Source organism: Stegastes partitus, unplaced genomic scaffold (assembly GCF_000690725.1).
Source record: "Stegastes partitus isolate 25-593 unplaced genomic scaffold, Stegastes_partitus-1.0.2 Scaffold904, whole genome shotgun sequence".
NCBI classification, from domain to species: Eukaryota; Metazoa; Chordata; class Actinopteri; family Pomacentridae; genus Stegastes; species Stegastes partitus.
The window spans coordinates 252,303-277,200 of NW_007578635.1; the positions used below are offsets into that span (position 1 = coordinate 252,303).

Sequence of the window (24,898 nt, forward strand, 5' to 3'; positions counted from 1 at the left end):
TACTGGAATTGCAACATCTACATGGTTATTTGATCTCCAACGACTTATCTTCTGGAATAAACACACAGAACACAACATTTCAGGTCGTATAATTTATCTCGTAGGAGCAAACAACAGCTGGACAAGTACGCAGTTTCAGGTCACGTTCAGTTATTTGACATGAGCTGATTCAGGTTCATCAAAAACGCTTTAACAAAATAAAAGCTCGACATTTCACGATGCAGAAACCTTCATTTCGGGAAACCTCTGCTTCAGTTTGGCTTGCGCGTGCTTCTTTGCGGCTGCTTTCCGGACCCTTTGCCTGAGGAGCTTCTCTATACGCAGCCTGCAAAAGAAATTAATAATACGATTTTTGTAAGAGAACAGAACTTAATAAAAAGTGCACCGTGCTGCACAGTAGCAGTGTAACATCTTACCTCATATGTGGTTGGACGAAGTCGGGCGTGTAGAACTTCTTGCGCTTGTATCTTCTATTCATGTACCAGGGAATAGCATACTCTTTGAATCGATACCTGTGGAGGAAAATGTGTTAGCAGTGATGCCACATTTAGTTTTTTAACAGCTGGTCTTGTTAAGGGACGGCAATGAGGTTACAAAGAAAGGTCTAAAATCAGCCCGTCTGTCCTGAAGAAGTTACAAGATGCAGCTCAGGTTTGAACGGTGACAGTGACTGTAAGTGTAAAACTCAATCCAGGAATGTGCTGTGATATTCTTAAGTTTCAATCAAAGAATCAGATCTGAGTAACCAAGCCTGAACATGATCCACCCAGACCTTCAAACCAGCAGAGTTCCCCAAACCCCAAGAAGTAAGGTGTGCATAGGATGAAACTAACCCGAGTACAGCCTTGTGCAATATCACTTAGATGTCAAATGATTCAGAATTGTATCACCTCCCAATAACTGCACAGCTTAAACAGTCGCATATTTCCTCTTATGAACAACGACATGGAAAAGAACTGACCAGAGGAGCTGAAAAATCAGAGATTTCACAAAGAGGGAGAAGAGATATGAAGATCAGCGAGCAGCTAAAAACCCAAACAGAGCTGCAGCAGTAATCAGGAGGTCTAGAAGGAGCCGTAGTAGCACTGATCAGAGCTGCAGTGGTCGTCCTCCTAAAACGATTCCACGGACTTTGAACTACTTTCAGAACAGACAAAGGCAGCTGCTTCAGACTTGGCACGGGGGCTATCAATGGAAACCAGAGTTAGTGTGAAGCTCAGACAGTGTGAAGGACACTTCAGAACATCACCCTCTATGGATGGAGGACCAGAACTAAACCTGGTAGCTTCTTACAACTAACCTTCCACATCAAAGTTTGCTAAAGAATGTAAAAAGAACCCTGATGGGTGTTGGAGAACATTCTCTGGTCAGATGAAGATAAATGTGTTGAGCTCAGATGAAATCCAGATGTTTGGTGTGAACCTGACCAGGACCACCACAGTGGATGCATCGTCCTGACAGTGAAGCACGGAGGTGGCAGTATCATGATATGGGGCTGCATGAGGTCAGAAGGTGTTGATGACATTTATAGATGAATGTGTGAGGATAAACCTGAATACTGGCTGACCAGATGAAGACGAGGAATATTCCAGCAGGAGAACCACCCAAACATTAAAATTACACATAAGAGTTTCTGAAGAACAACGAAGTGAAAACTACGACCCAATAGTATGTCGCCTAACTTGAGTCCAACAGAACATCTTTGGGGGTATTTTACAGAGACAGGTAGAGCAACAGAACTCCTCCAGAAAGGTGCAGCTAAAAAAATATGCTGTTCAGAACAGTCTGTCATCAAAAATAAAAAAATTTGAATCTCAGTAATGATTTTTGTTGTGCTCAGTTCCCACCGTGGGGCTTTTGTTTTTATTATAGTGAACTGTTAGTTTATGATTTTAGATCAGAGCAAATAACCTACTGTTCAGTAAGCAAGTATTGCAATTAGTGTAAGATGACACAGTTTTGAATCATTTGACCTTGATGTGATGTTCCACAGTGTTGTTCTCATGTCTGCTGGACATTGTAGGAACACTGAGACTCACCAGTAGATGTATCCAAATGTGTTCTTCCTCCAGGCTCCCGGTCGGCCTTTTTCCTGTCCGGTCTGCAGCAGACGCAGCGCAGTTTCTCTCTCCGTCACCACCGTCTCCAGTCTGATCATCGACCGCTCAACCTGGGAGGGAAAAGGCAGATTTACCCAAGTCAGAGTTCCTACTTTTACCACCAACACAGTTCTACAGAAACTAACACACACATCCCTCAAATCACATCATCTGCAGTAATCCTGGAGATGTCAGTTCAGCGTCACACCAACCTTTCTCATTCTTTCTGGACTCGGCATCGGAACCCTTTGCCGTTTTGACTCCTGCTGAAGTGTGAGCAACATGTTCTTTTCCTTCAACAGCACATACCTGAGGCAGAACAAAAGCATTACAGACAGCTGATAAACCTCTCCACTGAGACGCAGCAGTGTCATCTCAACGCTGCTCACCAGAGTTTGTGCAGTTCCTCGTTGCTCTTTGTTCTCAGCTGTTTGGCCGACCACGGTGCCCCTAGAATGACCAACCAAAACAGTACAGCAATTACTGTTTCTCGCTAGATCTACTTTGATGCAGATTAACATGTACAAATAGTTGCCGGTTATTGAATCTACGGACACGTTTGCTCTCTGAAAGCTATAACTCGTCTATATCTTACCCGACTTTACGTTGGTCTCTCCCCAGTTCTCAGGGAAGTCAAAGAACTCGTCCAGTCCTCTCCTGCTGACGGATGTGTGCAGAGCTCGATGCTGAGCTGCAGAGCTGATGGCATTCCTCCAAGACGGGGCAACAAGTGGAGGCTTGTCCCTGGTGGGGGCAAAACAAAATTAAAATATTAAGTCTTAAAGAGCACCACAAATGGAGCTTGTACAGTTTCCGAAGCAGGAGAGGTGCACATTTACAAACACAGCTTAATGATAACTTAATTTATTACATCATAATTATAAATTATCCCCGATGTGGAGACAGGATCACCAGGATCTAAACAACACTGTGCACTTTTATCATGATATATTGCGCTGCTTTTTCATACCGTACTGTCATCTGTACATAAATATCCACTTGTCATTTGTAAATATCTGTCTACATGCACACCAGCCAGGCAGTATTTCACTTTAGCGTCTTGTTGCTTAGTGTCTTCGTCTTTTTTAAAATCATCTGTTACAGCTGAATCCTGAGCTCCATCACAGCTGGACGTCATTTCACTACAAGTTACAAGTTTGATTTTTGGTCATATCAGGTGCTTTTATTCGTTTCACAGCAGAATATTTGCAGCGGGGCTATTATTATAGGTATGGATGCATTACTGAACATGGCCTCTGTAATCATTAGAATAACTAAATAAATACCAGTAACAATAAGACCAACTTTACTGCAAGATATTTACTGCAGATTGTAAATTGCCATCATAATATGTTCTCCAGGGCTGTTCTGAACGGTGGTCGCTGTAATAACCTGAATGTGCCTGTATTACTCTGTGTACATCCAATAATTAGCATTAACTGTGACTTAAGAAACCACTATATTTTATTATTTTAGCACTAAAAGATGTTCTGTGGACAAACAGCACAAATGCAACCTGAATGCATCGTTAACTAAACTCCAGATGCTTTCATTTCCATGCATTTTAATTCATGGGTGTTTTGTTTTTGGTTTATTCGTGAACATTGATTGTACTGAACACACTGACAGCAGTCCGACCCGATGAGTCCTGCGTGTTCACCTAATGAATGTCGCTTAATTAAACTATAAGAGGCCATATTTGAACCCTTCTTACCTGAAAACACGAGGCTGCTGCTGGCATGCTGTCACACCAACAGCACAGTGTTGAGCTGTAATCGCTGAAGATATCCTAAAGACATTTTGAAATTGCTTGCAAAGAGTCAAAACGCGTCCTGAAGATGAGGACGCCGCCATGTTTAACATTACCCGACATGCACTCGTCCCCTTACGGCTTTATTTTTTTAACAAAAATAAAAATAAACACCTTCTATCGTTTTAAAAATCTCCTGGGATTTATACATACGTAATAATATATTAGTACCTTATTATTATCACAGTTAAACTACATTTTATAAAATACCGTTTCCGCCCTTATCAAACATGGCGGCTCAGCTTCATCCTCTTTTCGACGAATCACAGTTCGCGTTGTTGGTCGATTCTCCCAAAACAGCGATGGTGGGCATGAGCGTCCTCCGGTCTGCTGCTGCTTTCGCAGCCAGACTGAGTCCCCTGAAATCTGGAAATAAAGCGGCAAATCTGCTCACTCGAACCATCCCGCGGACGGATAAAGGTAAGAAACACTCTGACCGTTGGATCAGTGGGAAGTTTAAAAGTAGAAGCTTCCGTCTTCACTTGTGACCTTGCGCCGCGACTTGTCAGCTTGCTAACATGAGCTAGCTGCTAACGTTCGTCCTGCTGTCAACAGAACGGGAGCAGCGTTACCTTTACAGTCACATAAAGCTGTGCTCTCTGCTTTCTCTGCTGAAGGCATTTTAACTGACTTTCTTTTCATTAATATGAATAACTGGCACGTTAGTTGGTTTACAGGGTTTGGATGCTAATTTATTATCTCATAGTTCAACCGATTTGTCTTAATAATTTCCAAAACATACCAGAAATTGTGCTGCAGTTTAATTGCACCAACTTCAGCAACAGCTCCACAGCTTAAGTTTGGAAACAAATTGTTCGCTATTTTAATTGTAATTTTATTTTATTTTATTTTAATAAATCACTGTAAATATCTGACTCAGTGAGATGCACATTACTTTCTACCAAACAATTCTGTGAACCTAAATAGTTAATATCTCAATATGTTAATATCAGGATATAGCTGAAAAAAATGCTCAGATTTTTTACTGTTAAAACCTTTAAATAAACTCAGAGTACATTTAGGTATAGAGGCCTCACTTACAATGAAACCGAGTAAGAAATTAAAAGATGTCGGCACACAAATAAGAAAATTTTCAATAATATTCTGCAGAGGCCAAATTACTAAAATAGAATGAACATCAATTAGAGCATTTAAGTTGTAAAAACAAATAATTCAACTCAAACAAAAGCAGCTGGAAGTAAAAGAAGATAAAATTAGAAACCTGAATTGATTTTAACAATAAAAAATAGTCCAACTTTAGACTGTTTTGCAGGTATTTCAGTTACAGGTGCACAGTGATTGGAAAATGAGGGGAAACGTAAATGCCTTAGAAATAAATAAAGCTCATTGTCTGTCACACCTTACAGAGCAGGAAGACCACCCAGTCTCAGCCTACAGCTCACAGTGATGAGTGTTATAACTGCCACCAGTAATAAATCTGGAGACTGATGAGTGACTTCTGATGAATTCCTGCAAAAAATGTCACCATAATTCAGTGTTCCATAATAAAGTTGCCTCAAGAAATGTTTTCCCCAGTGCAGTGGAAAACATAATTTATGTCTGTAAAAGAAACCAATTTTTGTCATAGTTTGTCACCGCACATTTGAAACTAGCCTCAAATTCCCAAATAATTGCATTCTTTCAGTTTGTTCCGTTAAGAGTAGAGATGATCAGATTGTCATAAGCAACATTTTTGGCTCTGTTGAAGATCCCTTTTGGTTTTATCTGCATTGACAAGTAATTTATATGTACTGAGTGCAGCTCATGACTGAGTGAAGCAGTCCTGAAGGCTTTTGACAGCGGAAAGACAAAATAGTGTCGTCGGCATAAAGATGTAAATAAAAATGAGATGCAGAGGAGACAACATGTAAAAATTAAACAGAAAAATTCTGACGTGACATTTCTGTCTGTCCAAGAGGTTGCTCTGGACCGACCTCATCGAAACCACGGCAAAATCTTGAAAACAAGTTTTGACAAACTGTATCGAAGGCCGTGTAATCATGCTGTGCTTTTCTCTTAACAACAGGACAGTTGACCGTCAACGGGTCACAGACTGTTCATTATACTGAAATACAAAAACCACCAAAGTTCAGAACGCTGATGTTAGCATTTAAAATCTTAACACGTTTAAACTGCATGACGTTTTCTTAACAACCAGAATCCCACTGTTGTAGAAATTCAACATAAAGCAAATTCACAAAGAGCAAATCTATATCAGAATAACTTCTTTTAATAAACCTTGCAGGATTCATAAGATCCAAAGGTGTAACGTCTCTGTTTATGGGGCAGTTTATTTCTCCTCCGTACACAGAGGAAAGACGAGCGTTAGTCTCTCATGAGTTTGTCCAACTGCTCCACTAATGAGAAAACCTCAGAAGTATTTGTGTTTAAGAAACAAAAATGAGGTTAAAACTGGCCTCCTCGGCACAAACAAGAGACAAACCTTTACATGACAGAGCGCACAGTTCTTATCTCTGAAGAAGAAAGAATAACATACGTGGTGTCACTCGTATGTACAGCCATTCTGTCTATTCCCAGGATTTTGGCATCATGACAGTAACGTTCACCCTGTTTTGCAGTGGCCGTCCGCTGGGGTCATGGAAAGAAAATGTTCTACATCCACGCTACTGACTTCTATGACAGGAGAGTTCTGCATTTATTGGTGAGTTACTGTAACGTCATGTTAGTCAGCGAGCTCGGGCTCAAATTCAAGAGCTGGAGTTTGTAGAAAAACAATGCCAGCAGCATTTTTTATCTCCAGTTGTGTTCTTTAACGTATTTCCGTTACTGCTCAGTGTGTTGTGATTACACACCTTTAAATAACTTGCATGTAGTCGCTCATATCTTGCTGAATATTTGCACACCTTCATGCCATTTCTATATATACTTAACATGCACTAATCCAGAAGGACGTGGATTTAATTCAGCAACAGAATGAACCCACACACTTGAATTACTTAGTGGTGACACTAAACATAAAGTGGAAGAAGTTTAGACAGTTTTTTTTTTCTGTTCTGCATGTTTATGGTGCAGAACTGCAACGTTAAGAACTTTTAAAAAAATTTTTCCAGAAATATTACATCCTGCTGACTGGGATTCCAGTGGCCGTCTTCATCACATCTGTGAACATCTTCATTGGTGAGTAAACTTTTGTCTCTGGGTTTTTTTGTGCATTTTAGACAGTTTCATATATTTATTTATTCAGTTCTAAGTCAACGGTGTGATTTAACCCTCTGAACCCCAAACAGTTTCCGCGTGTTTTTTGGCTCCTGTGCTATTTTTGTTATTAAAGTCCTGCACCTCAATGGAAACAACACCACCGTGAAGAAGGAGAAAAGTTATGATGTTAAGTCATACGAAGACAAAAACGAAAGTGGAAATTTTTTCACTAATTATTTTGCAAAAGTTAAAAAACTTGCAATCAGCATGCACAACATTATTTTCTAAGTGTCCACAGGTGTTACAGCTACTGCAAAAAAACAACAAAAAAATAGTGGATCTACATACTCTAGATAGTTATTTTACTACTTACATTTTAAATGTGTTTTTATTCTTGTCTCTTATCCGTTTTGTTTAAACACAGCCTACAGTTCAGCCAAAAAGTTCATGAATTTTCGGCACGTGACTGTCGGTCACAGCTGAGTCATTCATGGCTTTGCAGTTGCATCGAGAAGCAGAGAATTTTTTATTTTTTACAGAATCTGATTTAAGCAACTGGTTAATTTTGGGGCATTTTTTTCTTTAATGGAGATATGAACTATAAAGGGATTTGTTGAAATTATTAGATCTTGGTTAAGGTTTGTAAGGGAACAGCGCGTCATAGTTGTTTGGCCCAAGACCTGTTGGAAAGATAAAATCTTATCATTCTTTGTGTTTTTACAGTTTCCAAGCTGCTGGTGTGTTTTGGGATTCAGTGGGTTAGAAACGACATGAATCTGTTATTTTGGATTAAACATGAGTGTGATTGTGTTGTGCAGGTGAGGCAGAGCTGGTGGAAACTCCTGAGGACTACGAACCTGAGCACTGGGAGTACTACAAGGTGTGTAGCTTTATTTCTTTCACACGGGTCTTTGTGTTACTTAGTATGAAGCCTGGTTTGGGGAAGAATCGGCCAAAGCTTTATCTATGGAGCTGGATATCACAGTGTGTGCAAACCATAACCACTGTTTTGATCTTGTTGCAGCGCCAATCGCTAAAACATTTGTGTTTGCCTCCACATGAGAGGCTCATGAGACACTTTAGAAAGGAGTCTATGCATTGTTCTCTTCCAGAAATGTAAAAAAAAAAAAAATAATAATACAGTGGTATGATTTCCAGAATTGACTGATGACTTAATGTTGCTGTAAAATCTGCAGATCAATGTAGTCATGCGATATGATCTCCTAAAGGCCACTTCCTACTATCAGCCTCATCGTGAAGTCACAGCTCTGACTGTAAATAATTTAGAAAAATGCATAAACGCAGTAACACAAATCCACCCCACAATGTTAGCTTAACCGTGACTCTGTGTGTTGACTTTTGTTGCCTCACCTGCTGGTTTTGTCCCTGCAGCACCCCATCACCAGGTGGATCTCACGCAACTTGTACGACTCTCCAGTGAAAGACTACGAGAAGATGATGGCTGCGATCCAAGTAGAGAAGGAGAAGGCTGACATGAGGTGAGTGCTGCTCTCTGTCACCAACATGTGAAGGACGAAGAGGCTGTCGGGACGCAGTTAAAGTTCAGCGTCACGAATAAATGATTTATTGGGCGGCTGTGGCTCAGGTGGTAGAGCGAGTCGGTCAATGATCGGAAGGTCGGCGGTTCGATTCCGCCCTGTAACCTGTGTCGTGGTCGCTGTGTCCTTGGGCAAGACACTTCACCCACCTTGCCTGGTGTGAATGTGTATGAATGGATTGTTTGAGGTGGTGGTTGGAGGGGCAGAATGGCAGCCACGCCTCTGTCAATCTGCCCCAGGGCAGCTGTGGCTACAATCGTAGCAACCACCACCAGGATGTGAATGTGTGTGAATGAATAATTGACAATTGATTGTATGCGCTTTGAGTTACTCCTTGAGTAAGAAAAGCGCAATATTAATCTAATCTATTATTATTATTATTATTATTATTATTGTTGTTGTTGTTGTTGTTGTTGTTGTTGAGCAACAAGAAAAGAGATTTTTCCTTGAAAAGTTTGGTCACAAAACAGTGTAATTGGCAAAAGTTCCACACATGCAGGCGACGTATTGTGGAACTTTGTTGTCCTGCAAGTAGAAGTTAACAGCTTCATTACTTTATGTCTGAACAAATAGAAATAAGAGACCAGTCTAAGGACGTCTACAACACTAAATATCCAGTTGAACTCAGGCAAACATCCAGAAATGACATGTTCTGGTTCCAGGTTTCAGAACTTCTTTCTGTGAATTTAGTGAATGTGTGATGAATGACGGGTTCTCTGCTGTCACACGCTGTTAAAACGTCACATTTAATGTACATCTGTTCCAAATATCAGTTGTCAGCCTTTTTTGATCATCAATAACCGACATCGGAAAATCCTGTAAATGTCGAGCCCCGGTCTGAAGCCTGGTTCTCTCATTGGCTGTTTCTCGCCCACAGACTGACACAGCTGGAGGTCCGTCGACTCATGAGGCACAGGGGTGACGGTCCCTGGTTCCAGAGCGAGAGCCCCGACAAGAATCTCATCGACAACAGCCACAAGTCGTTGCCCGACCACTAGTCCGGACGTGTCCGTCGTCAGTACATCGTGCCGATCCGGCTCGCTGTTTGTACATTTTTCCCTTTCTTGCGTAAATAAAGAATCTATATGTACTCGGATGTTCGGGGTCTTCTGTGTTTTTACTGGGTTTGTCAGAGCCGAGATGTGGACGATCCAGCGTTTAAACCAAACAGCTGCATGAGGCTGGATGTTCTGCTCACGTTTGAATTGATCGCCTCTGTTCAACAGATGACGAGGAGGCTCACGGAGACGTTTTAAGGTCTCAGCTTTATGTCAGACGACCTGTCCAGGTGGCAGCGTCTCACTCACTATGTGCTCTGATAACATCTAAGAACTGGAGTTGGACATCCAGAGACATTCCCATCAGCATGTCAGTGCTTCTACAGCCGTGCTCTATAATTCGTTTTAGGTTCACTCAGCTGTAAAAATGTCAATTCACAGCACTTCAGTTGATTAATTAATTATCTTTTGAGTTGTAAAAGTGTAAAATTAGTCACAGATCCTGGGTACAGATAAATTTGCTTTACATTTTCTAATTTTAGAGTGACTTTTATTACCTTAAGCTAGTATAAAGACAATCTGTGACCAGCTACAGTGAGATAAGTTATAAGGCTACAGGTGTGGGGACTAACTGGATCATTATAAAAAGAAATAATCATGATTTAATGAGCTGAGAGAACCCAAAGCTGTTTATTCATTCATTTTAAGCCCAAATAACTCAATTTATAAACTAAAAAATGGACAATTTTAGGGCAGTTGACTAGAAATGAGCAAAACAAATAGATTTTAATGAACTTCACTGGATGAGTTGACTTGACTACATTCCTTTTTTGGATGTTTTACAGCGTGACACATTCATTTGCAACAGCAATATTTACATCCAGAGATTTAAAAGTTGTACACGATTAAACGTCAAACATTTTCCTCATAATGAAAAGACCACAAGTGTTCCTTCCCTGACGTATCAGGTTCATTTTTTATACATTGTTTTTGCAGTACACAGCAGCGTCCACAAGGGGGCAGAGATGGACAGAATGCTTCTAGACAGACGGAGGCTGTTGGTTGTAGAAATCCTAGATCAGATGTGATGCAGGAAATGATCCCTTTAGCGTGTCTCCTTCTAAATGTGACTTATTTATTTACTATAAAGTCAAGTAACCGTTCTTTATGCAACACATTTAAGGCAACAGACGCTGAGCCGGAGTTCCTTCCAGCAGAGAAGCAAGTTTAAATGGTGACACCAGTGTTCCTTATGGTGTGAATTTAGCCTAATAATTTAAATATTCATGTATAAAAAAACCCTCCATAACTGACTGTAATAAATAATAAGACTGAGAATCTAACTAATTTGAATATTAGCGATAAGACATTACAGGATAAATAATTGCAGAAATTATCGTGACTAATTTGAAACACAAAGTACAAGAAGTCAATCTACAAAAAATAAATCTAAAAACCCAACAGATCCAAGGTTTCACCAGATCCCCCGTCAGCAAGCTTTGTTTTCATTTTGATCATTTCTGCTTCTTTAGCAAACGTTCCTGTTCATAGAACATTCCCAGAACGTTCCCTGGAGGTTCTACCTTCAGCGGGACATCCACGAAACATTTGCTGAGAGTTTGGGGACTGTTCCAAAATCTTAGGCGAATGTTCTGCTAAAGATTGTTGTTGCTGTTTTAGAACCTTAGGGTAACATTTTGGGAAGGTTCCCTCAAAGTTCTACTACAATAGCCTTCTGGGAACCTTCATTATTGAGGTGCAAGAAATGTTCCCCAGACCATCAGCATGTGTTCCCAAAATGTTCTGCCGAACGTTGTTGCTGTAGAACTTTTGGGTAACATTTGGGGAATGTTCCCTTAAGGTTCCGCTATGGTAACCTTCAGGGAACGTACACTAATGAGGTGCAGGAAATGTTCCCAAGCCCTTCAGCAAATGCACCTCTTTAGCAAATGTTCAGTGAAGGTTGCAGTGTAGAACCTTCAGGTAGCTGTCAGGAACCTTCAGCACAAGCAGTCGCTGAAAGTCCGAAGAACGTTTGGTGCACCATGATAGTGAACCCACCTTGGAGACTGATGCTGTAGAACCTTCAGGGAACATTCTAGGAACAACAATGACCTTCAGGGAACCTTCCTTGAGCATTTCATGAAGGTCTGGGGAACATTTGCTGCACCTCTTCAGTAAACGTTTCCTTGGAACCAATATATTAGAACCTTCAGCAGAACATTCCCACATTGTTCTGGTCCAGAGAACAATTGCTCCACCGTCTTAGCGAATGTTCCCTGAAGGTTATAGTTGTAGAACAAAAACAACCTTCAGCAGAACATTTGGGGAAAGTTCAATAACCTTTGGTGAAGGTCCAGAAAACATTTGCTGCACCTTGGAACCCACCTTAGAGACTATTGTTGTAGAACCTCCAGGGAACATTCTAGGAACAACAATAACCTTCAGGGAACATTCCACAAGCTTTTGTTGAAGGTTTAGGGAACATCCAATGCACTGCTCTTCAGTGAGCGTTTCCTAAAGGTTATCATGTAGCGCCTTCAGGGTGTGTTCATTAACATTCAGCAGAACATTAGGGGAATGTTCTGTGGACATTCTGTGGAACCCTCAGGGAACATTCTAGGAACAACAATAACCTTCAGGGAACATTCCACGAGCATTTGTTGAAGGTCTGGGGAACATTTGCTTCATCTCTTTAGTGAACGTTCCCTGAAGGTTGGTGTTTGCTGGAGGCTCCAGGAGAAGCAGCTCAGGGAGGCCGGAGGTCTCCTCACCTGTGGGGGAGGTTAGAAGGAGAGACCATGACAGCAGAGAGAAACAGGAGGACAAATAAAAGCTGCAGCAGATGAACATGGTTCAGTGTTTGAAATCTGCAGATATTAAAAACCCTTTCATATCGAGCTGCTCCTCTCCTGGAGCTCCAGAGGAGGACCTGCTGAAGTACTCGTGGGCGTCTTGGTGAATCATCTGGGCGGTGGGAGGAACCAGACATCCAGCAGCGTCACCAGTCAGCGGAGATAATTTCTGCGCAGGTCCGAGCGTTTCTGCACGAAAAAAAAAAAAACAACAACCCCAACAGCCCCGGACCAAAACAAAAGGAGCAGCTCCATGCGTCCAGCGGCGGCAGCCTCCGCCCTCCGCAGCCTGGTTTTTATGGTTCCCAGCGTCACAGCCCCCCGGCCGGAGGAATGTAGAGACGGAGCGCTTTAAAAATAGCCTCCTGCGCTGTGACCCGCCGCTCCGGAGGCTCCGCCGCACTGTGGTGCGAGAAGCAGGAATGCGAAGATGGCTGCAGACCTCGGAGAGCTGCTGGTCCCCTACATGCCCACCATCAGGGTGCCCCGGACCGGAGACAGGGTCTTCAAGAGCGAGTGCGCCTTCTCCTTCGACTCCCCGGTGAGTGCCTCCTCCACCTCCGCACCTCCGACACGGCAGCGGGCTGTCGGGGCGTCGCAGGCGGGCTGACGGTGCGCCTCTCCCGGGCAGGCAGCACGCGTAAAGCCGCTGTCGTGAGTGTGCGCGTTTCCCGGGAAGCTGCAGGGAAATAAATAATAAAAAAGGTGTTTACATCCGAGCAGAGCGGGATGGAGGCTCCTTCCTTTGTGCTGGGAGCCCAGTCCAGGCCAGTATAACCAGTAAACAGACACACCTGCCTGAGCTCGTTTCCAACCACAGTCAGAGGACACATGGCAGGCTTTAAAATCTGTATTATTAAAAAATATGTATATAAAAACAGCAATAAAAATCACTGTATTTGTTGGGTTTTCATGTAAAAGAACTAAATTAGTCAAAATAATCCTTATAATTATGAATGCTGTGTGATATAATGTGTTATTGTCAAGTAAAGTTGAATTTTATGTATTATTGTGTGTGTTTTTCCCCCTAAATATTCAAAATAATCACATTGATTCTCTGTAATAAATACTATAAGGTCTTAGCCTTGATATATAAATGACTCAAATTAATCTCCCTAATTAAGAATATCATAGAGCTCTGCTGTAATTTTCATTGCAGCCATTTACAGTTGTTTTTTGTACAGTTTTATGCTTCAATATTCAAATTAGTCACTTTAATATCTATAAGAAATAATACTATAAGGTCTTCATCTTAAGATTTATATTATTCAGCTTACTCCACATCATTAACATTATTGTAGGGTCTTAGCTGTAATATTTATTCTAGTCGTTTAACGTAGTTTTTTGTACAGTTTTATTCCCCAATATTCAAATTAATCAGCTGTGTCCCTACTTTAAATAACACTATGAGGTTTCCATTTGTCAGGTTAATCTCCATGATTCAGGATATTGTTGGTCTAAGTCAGGTTAAGTTGTGTTATATAATTTTTTTTTTGCATGTTTTTAATCCTTAATATTTAAATTGCTCTTGTATATTCACACCATAAATAACGCTGGAGTGTCTTGACCTCAATATTCAAACCTGTTTGGTTGATTTTATTCCTGTACTGGAAAGCACTTTGGCACAACAGCTGCTGCTTTAAATATACTGTATAAATAACGGCGACTTGACTTGATGCAACTTGTCTGAAGACTAACTTGAGGTGGCACTAAGCTGGAAATGTACAATATTAATTTAGTGTTTATGTCGTTATATGTGCAGAACATAGGATTAACAGTGAGTTTTTAAAGCTAATTGTGTCGTTCTGCTCACTGTGATGCACTTTGACGTTTCACTCTTGTGTCCAGTAGTGAGTTTACAGGGAACAACCCAAAGTTAACGTCCTTGACAGTCGTAAAATACTCACATATTGAGTTTTTTATGCACTAAAGTGAGTCTGTGCAGGTATTTCATTTACGATTTTAAGATTTTATGTCAGTTACTGTGATTAAAAAACCCCAACTTTGGTGCATTTCCTTGTTTTTTGTGACTAAGACAACAGTGACAGCATCAAAACAATAAATATTTTGCATTATTTCAACTTTTTACTGTCAGAATATGCAGACTCGATGCTGAGTTCAGGGTTTCCTGCACTCGTAAGGACCTGTGACGGATCAGAATTCCTTCTTTTCCGCTCGCTAAACGCTTACTTACGATGAAAACCTACTTTCTGGACTGAAACCGTTTTTAAAGGTGACTCAGCTGTCTGGAGTTCATCATGTTGGCCTGAGGACTGGTTTATTTTTATCCTCGCACTGTTGAGGCTCATATGTCACTCTGGGCCACTTAAAGGTTTATCACGGGGGCTCATAAGGCCCACACCGGCTGCAGATTTAGGTTAGTTTTGAAGGGGTATTTTCCAAGTATTTAGTGTCTGAGAGTCCTCGTGTGTGCAGCAGGACCGGGTTTCTGTCTGAAATCTAAATAAAAACACTGAGGAAGCTTTCTGACATTAAATGTGTGCCTTAAATCTGAGCTTCCAGTCACATGGAGAGCTGTTGAATGCAGCAGAATAGTATCCTGTAACAGTGTTTGGATACAGTAAGGCAGTCACAGTGAGTCCCCTGCAGCTTTAAACTCACTGTTTTTAAACCAAAGGAAAGCCCGGGTGTCTTCAGCGCCCCCAAAAAGCAACGAGGTTTAATCCGTGGAATGAACTCAAACTGCCCGTCTGCTGAAACAACAGCAGCATAAAGTCGCTGTATCACGTTGCCTGTACGAAACATCAGCCAGTGATTCGTTTTTCAGCCAGTCCTCGGATCAAATGTCATGTAAAAGGTGATTTTGTGGTTTTAAAACGAGGCCCTTCAGCAGCAGAAATGCACTCAAGAGAGCTGGAACAGGTTTCTGGCTGTTTGACAAGATGCACGAATGACTGTTTCAGCAAGACAGCCTTTTTTTTTCTTCTTTTTTTTTGAAATGTGCTTGCAGAATCTTTGACACATTTATTCTGCTTCCATGTTTCCTGTGCATGTGTGGTGAAAATATACTGAAGCTTACATCGAATTCTGCATCTCAAGGCTGCAGCTGAAGATGTTCTCATGCTGCCTCCAGGAGTGTCGTCTCCAGTGTTTCCTTGTTGATTTAAATTTAAAAAGTGATTGTGACATCAACATCTGTCATGCACACAGTAAACTGTATAACTTTGCTCCCGGCTGCTGCTGAAATTTGTGAAATTCTACCAAATTAAGGCTCTAACCTGTGATGCTCAGTTTCAGAGGTTTCCGCTGGTTGTGTTTGACTTTGTGCTGCTGCTGATTGCTGCTGTGTGTGTTGCTCTGCAGGAGTCCGAGGGAGGCCTGTACGTGTGCATGAACACATTCCTGGGCTTCGGACGGGAACATGTGGAGAGACATTATCGCAAAACGGGACAGAGTGTTTACATGCACCTCAAACGACACGTCAAAGAGGTGAGTTTCACACCTGGGAGCATGTTCCGTGCTCGTTTTTAACTGGAGTGTTAGCTAATCCAGCAGACTTTTGACGAGTTTAGCATCTCTGCAAGCAAACAAAGTGGGTCGACACACACGACACCCTTCCAGAAAGTCCTGTGCACGACTGGGCTTGTGCACATGGGGACCGAGGAGGGCGTGATGGTAAATCTGGCTCGTAGTCACCATCTAAATATGCTAACTAGCTAAAAATAAACAGTCTTCCTCCAGAATCTTCATCTTGAAGGTAGAACTGGCAGCAGCAGCAGCACTGACAGGATTTCTTTATGCATCTTACCTATAAAGGGCTTTGCAATCAAATAACACAATAATGCAAAAAAAGGTGGTTCTAGTTTTATTGCCCAGGATGTTTTCACAGGAAGTGGACTTGGTCTTTTAATGCATAACAACACTTAGTGTTGCAAAATAGAATAGAAATGCTTCCAGTTGCAGGAATTAGCAAATAAATCAGCTGAGAACGTGCAAGGTTCCATAATATAGAACGTAAATGTGCAGAAGGATAACATTAATCCTATTTAAAAGCTGTGCATTTACATAATATTCAAGAAAAGTCAAATACAACTCCAATAAAAATCAGTGAATTCACCATTTTTGTCCACACTGAGCCCCTCAGCTTGACGCAAATGTAGTCAAGTGATCCTTATTTTAAGATATAAAACCTGATTTAATCCAGATTTAAGGTAGTTCTACACAAAATCTGATCTCATTGGAGAGCACATCATGTAAACAAATAGCAAGTTGAACTGGAAGAAATCAGTGACGCTTTACTTTAACTTTGTATTTAACAGTTCTAAACCTTCAGGTCTGTCTGAGCCTCCAGTGTCACAACTCCAACCTTTTATACAGTTTGTTTTGTGGTGATATTGGTTTATTTCATAGTTAATCATTTCCTTGGAAGTTTCCATGAAAGAACTTCGTAGTCTGGTCCTAATTATGTGATAAATCGGGGCAGTTAAATGATTAAAATTAAATTATTTGCTCAGATGTAATGCAGAAAGACAAAGCAGAAGACAGATTTTCAATAACTGAGAAATAATGAATGAATATCGACTTAAATAAAGCTTTTCTTTCGCTGTAATCAGAACCAGTTTATAGAGTTCTTTCCAAGAAAACATCTGTGGAAGTGATGGGGATATGAACCTCGTCACAGGTTGAAATAATAAGTTTATACACTGAAGAACACAAGAGTTTAAGCAACAGGATCGGCTTATATTAGTACCTGAAGGGGGCAAAATACCAGAAACATGGTGCAACATCATGCAATCACCTCAAAGTGACAAACATCAAAGATGATGATGACTCAGAGCCAGAAAGCTGCAAACTGAACTCTGCGGCAGCTTTTGAATTTTGTGGGGCTTTTACATCGGATTGCATTATACTGTGGGCTGTTTCTGCTTTTTTGTCCACCCCTGACTGTCTAAAAAGTAAGTCAACAGATGAGTCGTGCTTGTTTTCTTCTTGTTCTCGGTGAACAACAGAGGCCTGAGCTGCTGCTGCCTCTAATTGCCCTCAGATCAGCTCTGCTTTGTAAAGAGCTGCTATTTCCAAGCCTGGATCTGGCCAGAAACAGCTGCTCGCATTCTGCAGGCTCCCGTGTCTGCTGTTTTTTTCCCATGAGTCCACTTGGTCTCGAGTGTGTCAGCATTCTCTGTCTTTCTGCTCAACTGGGAGGAAACCAGTTGGTGGCACTGTGTTGTCCTGCTGCCAGTCGGCTCGTGTTTTTAAAGTCACCGCGTTATGTGGTGAAGAAACGTACAGAAAAAAGGCCGACGACACGCTGCAGACACATTAGACCTACTGTAAATGGTACCGGGCCAAGTCTACAAATCAATCCGTGCAACTGAAGCGCTTCAATTTGTCATTCTTTAATTCTGACGCTGCCGTGGTCGGGGTTTTCCCCGCGCCTTGAAACCCGACCTGGAACATGCAGCATCTATTTCTAACAAAATGACAACCACCTGGATCCGCCGCAGCAAAGCAGAAAAGCTGTTTTTTATTTAAACAATTTACAAAGACGACGTATTTAAAAGGAGTTTTTAATTGAAACCTCTTTGATCCGGTTCAATCTGTTGTCCTGCTCTGTTTCCGGCAGAAAGCCACAGGAGCTGCAGGAGGCGCCATCCCCAGACGGAGGAACGGGAAAGTGTTTCTAGGTGAGTCGGAGGCAGCCGTGAGAATACGCAGAAAAGCAACACAAGTACAGAAAGTACATGTGCTCAAAGAGTTGTTTACCTTGTTGATGGTCCATGTGGTGTTTCTATCTGCTGGAGGACACTGCATGAGCAAAGGAAGAAGACTTTAATAATATTTCCACCTTGAATCATCTCAAGAACAGACATTCAGATTTGATTCAGCCTTACAGAGGTGGGACTTTTCTTCTTCAGAATCCGGTTCTAACATGCACGGCTGAATTCCTCCAACATCTTTTAAACAGAGTTCTAGGGGAGCTGGTGTGCTCGAGCTGCAGCAGGTGGCGAGAAAGAGACAGGGATTTCATATATCTAAAGGAGGCAGCAGAGTAGAGTTGCATAGAAGATATTTTGAAGCAAGAATGAATAATTTAATGAAAAAACATCTATGTTATATGTAACGATGACACACAGAGATGAGTTTTCAGGGACTTTATAGTCAGTAAAATACTTACTTTGGGGGAAAATGGCCTGAAAATGACATCGATAACATTTTGCTGTTGCACAAAGGAGGAAAAGAAGAGAGAAAATAGTGTTTTTATCCCATCAGGCCTTGAAAAGTTGTTTAATTAATTGAAATACAAAAGGCTCCAGAAGGCAGACTTGAGAACAGCTTAAAAACTTTCCGAATGCAACGCGGAGCTCAAATTAGATTCCGTTCTTTGGTCTCGAGAGGAATCACTGCTTTATTATTTGAGAATGTTCCGTCCTTTATAGGATTATCAGGCTTCCAAGTGTGTAACTGCGACTCTCAAATAGATCCGAGCTCTACAAAAGTAACTCGAGGGACTTATTCCTACCACTTCATTAAATGTAGAGTTGCAAAATTTAAAAACAAAAACAGTAAAAAAGCAAATTTACTGAGGTTGGAAACTTATTTTGATGAGCTGTGTTGACATCATAGTGTTGCTTTTTGCATCTAACCTCAAATTTAACCTCAAATTTCAACATTTCTTGGCTTAAAACTAAATTTAGGTCGAGATTACCTATCAAAAATGGCTTAATAATTACATTTTTCCTCCTACTTGAGTTTAAGATCCCTCTCTGTGTCTTGTCTGGTGGATTTTAGACACTTAAGACTGATCAATACTGTTGATCGAAGAGGAAAAGCTAATTCACTGACTTTTTTTGTTGTTTTTTTGAGTGCTGCGGATTCAAAAAAACCCCAATATTTACGTCTGAAATATATTAAAAGTGTATAAAATGAGGAATACTCGAGTACCTCCTGAGTAACTGCACCAGCTCCACTCCAGTATAAGTGAGTTTTACTTTCCATCACAACAAATCGAAGCAGTGGCTGCAGCTCTTGATGCATTTTCCATTTTCCCTCCCTGCGCCGGCGTTTTAATCTGATCCATGCTGTCAGACTGACCCACCTCCATTACAACCCCGTGTTATTGTTTGTGCCCCTCTTTACCCAGAGATATATATGAGCTGCCTCCTCCTGTTCTCTAAATATAGAGCATTTATTTGTATGTGTGGTTGGTAACTGTTCTAAATCAAAGCCTGGGAGCTGGGGAGGGTCGGTCGGTCGGTTTACAGTGGAGAGGTGGGGGTCCGTCAGCTGCCTCCACCTGTCAGCCTCCCGTCGACGCTGACACACTTCCACTGCAGCCGTGACGCTTGGAATTCCTTCAGCTTCGGCCTCCATGTTCCTGCTTTCTGATTTCCTCTAATCTGACAGCTGTCCGTTCAACAGGCTCCTCTCCTCCTCTGACTCACTTCCTCCTCTCAGATCTTTGACGGTCGTCTCCGTCCCGGCCCGGTGATCTAATCGAGCAGCTAACGTCACCATGAAAGCAAACGGCACAGTAACATATGAGGGATAACCTGTGATCCCATGAGTCATCACACGGCTTTAGGCGATAGCGGGCATCTTTATACGGGGGGTGACGTCGAGGCCTTCGTTGGCGTCGTTTCACATATTTTCTACCTGGAACCTAAATAGTCAGTTTAACAATAAGTTTTTTCCAGAAAAAGGAAATCATTCTGTGCCTCCGACCTCTTTATTGTCAGGATTTAACGCTTCTATTTATCGAAACTAAACTTTATTTCCTCGTAGTTCATTAGGGGCAGTTTCAAATTCAGCGCTTGCCGTTAATTGAGTAAAATTGACCCGTTTTGACCTTTTGAAAGCAGTAAAAAACACCCCAAACATCATTCCATTAGCCTGAAATTTAATGACTGTTCCAAAAGTGACCCAAAATACACAAAAATTAAAGTCTTTTTTTAAAATGTTATGCTTGAATTTTCATCCACTGAGGCTGTTTGGGGTCAAATTCGACCATTAAGATGGATTTTAGACCCATCAGTGTGGCTCAAATCAGGGAAAATGGTGGTTTTAGGGGATCTTGAAACTGTGAAACACATTTATTAATGTGACATCGGCTGTTTAGACATTCTAAATAGAGGTCAGAGTTTTATCTCCAGATGCATTGTTTTGCAGGTAAACGACTAAAAAAAGGAAGATACTAAGATTACAGCTAATGTTTGAAATATTGCCTTTTAAAAACTAATTAAACATTTAATCACTCTTTAAAATAGATTTCTGTTGATGGACTGTTGTTTTGCTGATCTTTGCAGCATTTATATCAAAGAATTGGTCCAGAAAATAACCTGCAAGTGAATCAAAGAGGACAATAATTATAAATTGCAGCTCAAATTTTTGAGACTTTATCTTTATTATGTGATAAATGATGAAATGAGAGAGAAGATCTGGTTGCTAAATGACATCCCGACATCTCCGGTTCGATTCAACTGTCCGATAAAATAATCTGTACCAATAACAAAATGAGGATTCTCCTTCCTCACAGACTCATGTCTCACGTCGATGCTGCTCTCTGCAGTGAGTTTATAAGCTGCTGGTGATGAATTCCTAAATTTAGCTCTGCATTGATTGTGTCTGAGCTAAAGAGGCATCGGAGTCGCATGAAGTCATGTTGGTGTCACTTCTGCGAATAAAGAGTCTGCCGAGGATTCTCCCGTTCGCATCCTTTCGCTGTGAAGGAATCGACTGAAGCAGCGAATCAATAACGCGCTGAACCGACGCCTAAAAATAACCAACCTGGCTGGTTGTGGTCTCACATGTTTTTCAGTTTATTTTTATTGGCTGATTATTCCTACGTCTCCTCTCTCTCCATCTGCCGTCTCAGAAATGTCTCTCAAGCTGCAAAAACTGAACAAGAAACCAGGAAATTAGCTCCTCTCACAGCGGATAAACGGCTAAGTTAGAAGGCAGCAACAGAATATCCTGAAGCAGAGTCTGGAAAACTGTAATGAATAAAGCTTTAAGATATGAAACTTAGTGGGAAATGAAAGGGATGAAAAATGAGGAAAATAGAGATAAACAGGGGCTGCAAGGTGGCTCAGTGGTTAGCATCGTCGCCTCGCAGTAAGAAGGTTGCCGGTTTGTGTCCCGGTGAGGACATCCGAGATCTTTCTGCATGTTCTCTCCATGCAGCGTGGGTTCTCTCCGGGTTCTCCAGCTTCCTCCCACACAGTCCAAAAACATGCTGAGGTTAATTGGTGATTCTAAATTGTCCGTAGGTGTGAATGTGAGTGTGCTTGGTTGTCTGTCTCTAAGTGTAGCCCTGTGATAGACTGGTTACCTGTCCAGGTGAACCTGCCTTCACCCTGAGTCAGCTGGGATAGACTCCAGCCCCCCATGACCCTAGTGAGGATTAAGGTGTAGAGATGATGGATGGATGGAGAAACACAGCAGACGTAACTGATCAATCTCAGTCATCATAGGAGATAATTTAATCAGTCATATTCAGTTATAGTCGCCCGTATTAATGAAGATGAATGACAGCTTCTCTGCTATCACACACTGTTAAGACGTTTATGCATATCGGCTCCAAATATCGGCCTTTCTCGATTGCAATCAGTCGATTCCTCCAGCAAACATCTCTTCAGCAGCAGTCGGCGTCTCCCTGCAGCCGACTGACTGTTTGCTTCCTCCCCCCAAAGATCTAGAGCTAAACCGGGACTTTAACGGAGAGGACTATGAGTACGAGGACGAGGCCAAGCTCGTCATTTTTCCAGACCACTTCGAGATCCCGTTACCAAATATCGAGGAGCTGCCGGCTCTGGTCAGTGCCGCTGCGTTTCCGTGCATGTCGACGGGGGGAAAGGTGCACTGGGTGGTTCCCCGGCTGCAGGACAGGACGGTTACTGAGCCTGATCTGACATCTTCTAAATGTTTTACACTCAAAGTTATAATCGTCTCCCCTGAAAGGCTTCACCTGACCTTGACTGGCTGAAGAATTTCATTTAATAGCGGATGTTTAGTCTGATTTTAGCAGCTTGTTGTCTAAAAACAAACACGTTGGGGAACCACAAGGTGCACATTTATCACTTTGGTGTGTTTTCTGTTTGACTGCCTGCATGGAAATGAGCTCTGTTCTGTGTGTTTATTCGTTGGTTTTGTCTTTAGGGCTTTGCTTTGGCACCTTTTTTTTTTATCATTACTGTTTCATGCATGTTCAGTTGGAGGCTGTAATCATCGGGAACACCTGGTGAATCAGAGCCCTGCATGGTCCATTCTGATCTGCTTCAGCGGTAGACGTGTTATTAGTTCTGCTCTGGACGTCGGATCAGTCACGGCTTTGAATCCTGCATGACCGCGTTTGCTCTTTCAGGTTTATGGAAATGAAACGTTTGCACAGGTGCTAAACTACACGCTTCTATCCCCGCGGCGTCCAGGTGACCATCGCCTGCGACGCTGTGCTCAACGCGCCATCGGCCTACAAGAAGCAGGAGCCGGAGTCGTGGGAGGAGGAGATCCAGGTGTCCAGGCACGCCAGGAGCCTCCGACAGCTCGATAACGGGGTCCGGATCCCGCCCAGGTAGGACCGACGCCCAGTCTGTCAGAGGAGTCGGACTGTAATTTCTTCAGCGAACACTTTTGGTTTAATCTCTTGGATCTTCTGCTCTGATGAGGATTAGAAAACAGAACTTTTATGTTGTTCAACTCTCAGTTCTATTGGTGAATTTAGGCTTTGTCACACCTTTTTTTTTTTTTTTAAATCACAGAGAAGCTGATCACCATTTTCATGTGATGCTAAATCAGATACAGGTCAGATTTCAGCCTCAGTCGGCAGCATCTGGAACCATAAATAATCCAAATACAGCTTTATTGAACATACTTTTTTTTTTTTTGCACTGTTCTTGAGTTTCTGAGCAATGAGTGCATTCTGTAAACATGTTAATCACAGAGACGCAGCGAGAGAAGAAGCACTGATACCTTTGCTTTTGCTGTGTTTGAGAATAAAAGTCATTAGAATTAGTTTACATCAGCTTGTAAACATCGGTCTTCTGTATGAAGGTGTTCTGTGGGTGACTTCTTGTATTTTTGCAGGTCAGTTTACTTAAATTAAAATCTGAAGCTGGCTGCATTTATAAAAATAGTCTAAACAGAAATAACTAAAATGTTGGATTTGAGCAATAAATCCAAAAAAAAATCATAAATATTTCTGAATTTGTTGTGCAATTATCCAATATGGGTTTTTTTTTTTTACAGAACATGATACAGGAAAAGATGTAATTTAGAAACGGCGTCATCATGCAGTTTGTCCAGCTCCATGTTTCCAGCAGCACATGTAGCAGAGCCACAGATGAGCAGAGCAGATGCGTGTTTGTGAAATACGTTAGTCAATAAACAATGAACCCGTCATTTTACTTTTTCCGTTTATCTCTAACATACAATATATAAACAGAACATCTATTTCTTACTCCCTAAAATTAATATCAGCCCCAAAAATCTAGCATCGATCAGGTTCTATTGAGCACGAAGGCTTTACTATGAAGATGTTCTGACTGTTTGTCGACATTTAAGTGGATAATTTGGTGAATTGTGATTAAAATAACCCACTTCATGCCAACTGTATAATCATACTCAGCACTGGTTGGACCGTCCTTTGTTAGAAATAGAAGTTCAGCTTGGATCACTGGATATTCACATGTTGAAAACTCATCCAAATGCTCCTTCACTGGTTTTGGAGGAACTGAAAAGCTGCTGTGAGCTACTTTATTGGCAATCGGTGCTTTTCTGTACATGATTTTATGTAAAGAAAAGCTGAAATCTGAAAATGTAATTGGGCATTACCTGCTAATTTTTGATAATTTAATTATTTTATCTGTTTCTCGTCCTCTAACACGTTTACTTATTTGCAAAATAATACCTCGGAGGCTCCTCATGACTGTATAATTTATCATAATTCTAAATCTGTCAGCATTACCGTGTCTCCTTCTGCTTTACTTTTCTGTCCAGTCTTTTTAGAATCAAGCTTTAATTCTGACAGAATGCGGGTTTTCAACAACTTTATTTTCTGCTTCTTCGCCGTCAGCGGCTGGAAATGTCAGAAGTGCGAGTTGAGGGAGAACCTGTGGCTGAACCTGACGGACGGAGCGGTGCTTTGCGGGAAGTGGTTCTTCGACGGAAGCGGCGGTAACGGCCACGCTCTGGAGCACTACAGGGAAACCAACCACCCGCTGGCGGTCAAGCTGGACACCATCACCCCGGACGGAGCAGGTCGGCGCCGACCCGCATCTGTTGCATGGTGCCGTTTATGTACTGCAATGAAAAATAGAGACGGCACACTTTGAAAGCTGAAGTTTAAAATCTAAATAAGCTTTTATTTGAACTCAGAGTACGTTGAAGTATGAGTAAGAAAATAAAAGATGAAGGAGCACAAATAGGAAACTTGGATAAAATGTTAAAAAGCAAAGCTAGCAAA

General features: G+C 41.6%; 3 protein-coding genes across 3 annotated transcripts in view; 2 read left to right on the plus strand and 1 right to left on the minus strand.

Annotated features, from left to right (window-relative positions):
• Positions 1 to 77: 77 nt before the first annotated feature.
• mrpl47 (mitochondrial ribosomal protein L47) lies at positions 78 to 3,960 on the minus strand. The gene is made up of 7 exons (XM_008293708.1): positions 3,814 to 3,960; positions 2,695 to 2,843; positions 2,489 to 2,549; positions 2,312 to 2,408; positions 2,040 to 2,170; positions 417 to 512; positions 78 to 325 (listed from the first exon to the last, which is right to left on the minus strand). The coding sequence occupies exons 1-7, from the start codon at positions 3,951 to 3,953 to the stop codon at positions 214 to 216; spliced, it is 786 nt and encodes a 261-aa protein (XP_008291930.1). The 5' UTR covers positions 3,954 to 3,960; the 3' UTR covers positions 78 to 213.
• Positions 3,961 to 4,178: 218 nt separating this feature from the next.
• ndufb5 (NADH:ubiquinone oxidoreductase subunit B5) lies at positions 4,179 to 9,723 on the plus strand. The gene is made up of 6 exons (XM_008293709.1): positions 4,179 to 4,329; positions 6,489 to 6,571; positions 6,981 to 7,047; positions 7,887 to 7,948; positions 8,461 to 8,567; positions 9,505 to 9,723. The coding sequence occupies exons 1-6, from the start codon at positions 4,212 to 4,214 to the stop codon at positions 9,623 to 9,625; spliced, it is 558 nt and encodes a 185-aa protein (XP_008291931.1). The 5' UTR covers positions 4,179 to 4,211; the 3' UTR covers positions 9,626 to 9,723.
• A 3,042-nt stretch (positions 9,724 to 12,765) lies between these two features.
• Positions 12,766 to 24,898, plus strand: part of usp13 (ubiquitin specific peptidase 13) — a gene marked incomplete at its 3' end in the record, with an annotated part of 39,648 nt that continues 27,515 nt past the window's right edge. Inside the window, exons 1-6 of the mRNA XM_008293715.1 lie at positions 12,766 to 13,021; positions 15,805 to 15,930; positions 18,065 to 18,125; positions 22,131 to 22,252; positions 22,866 to 23,008; positions 24,509 to 24,693. Of these exons, the coding sequence (XP_008291937.1) occupies positions 12,911 to 13,021; positions 15,805 to 15,930; positions 18,065 to 18,125; positions 22,131 to 22,252; positions 22,866 to 23,008; positions 24,509 to 24,693 (748 nt within the window). The remainder of the gene's footprint in view (positions 13,022 to 15,804; positions 15,931 to 18,064; positions 18,126 to 22,130; positions 22,253 to 22,865; positions 23,009 to 24,508; positions 24,694 to 24,898) is intronic.

Bases quoted from the DNA above. Each gene is read 5' to 3' on its own strand.
- ndufb5 (XM_008293709.1), top strand. From the start codon at position 4,212: ATGGTGGGCATGAGCGTCCTCCGGTCTGCTGCTGCTTTCGCAGCCAGA. The intron at 4,330-6,488 runs GTAAGAAACACT...CCTGTTTTGCAG, and splicing joins CATCCCGCGGACGGATAAAG to TGGCCGTCCGCTGGGGTCAT. The intron at 7,949-8,460 runs GTGTGTAGCTTT...TTGTCCCTGCAG, and splicing joins AGCACTGGGAGTACTACAAG to CACCCCATCACCAGGTGGAT.
- mrpl47 (XM_008293708.1), bottom strand. From the start codon at position 3,953: ATGGCGGCGTCCTCATCTTCAGGACGCGTTTTGACTCTTTGCAAGCAA. The intron at 2,844-3,813 runs GTAAGAAGGGTT...TGCCCCCACCAG, and splicing joins CAGCAGCCTCGTGTTTTCAG to GGACAAGCCTCCACTTGTTG. The intron at 326-416 runs GTAAGATGTTAC...TTTCTTTTGCAG, and splicing joins TTCGTCCAACCACATATGAG to GCTGCGTATAGAGAAGCTCC.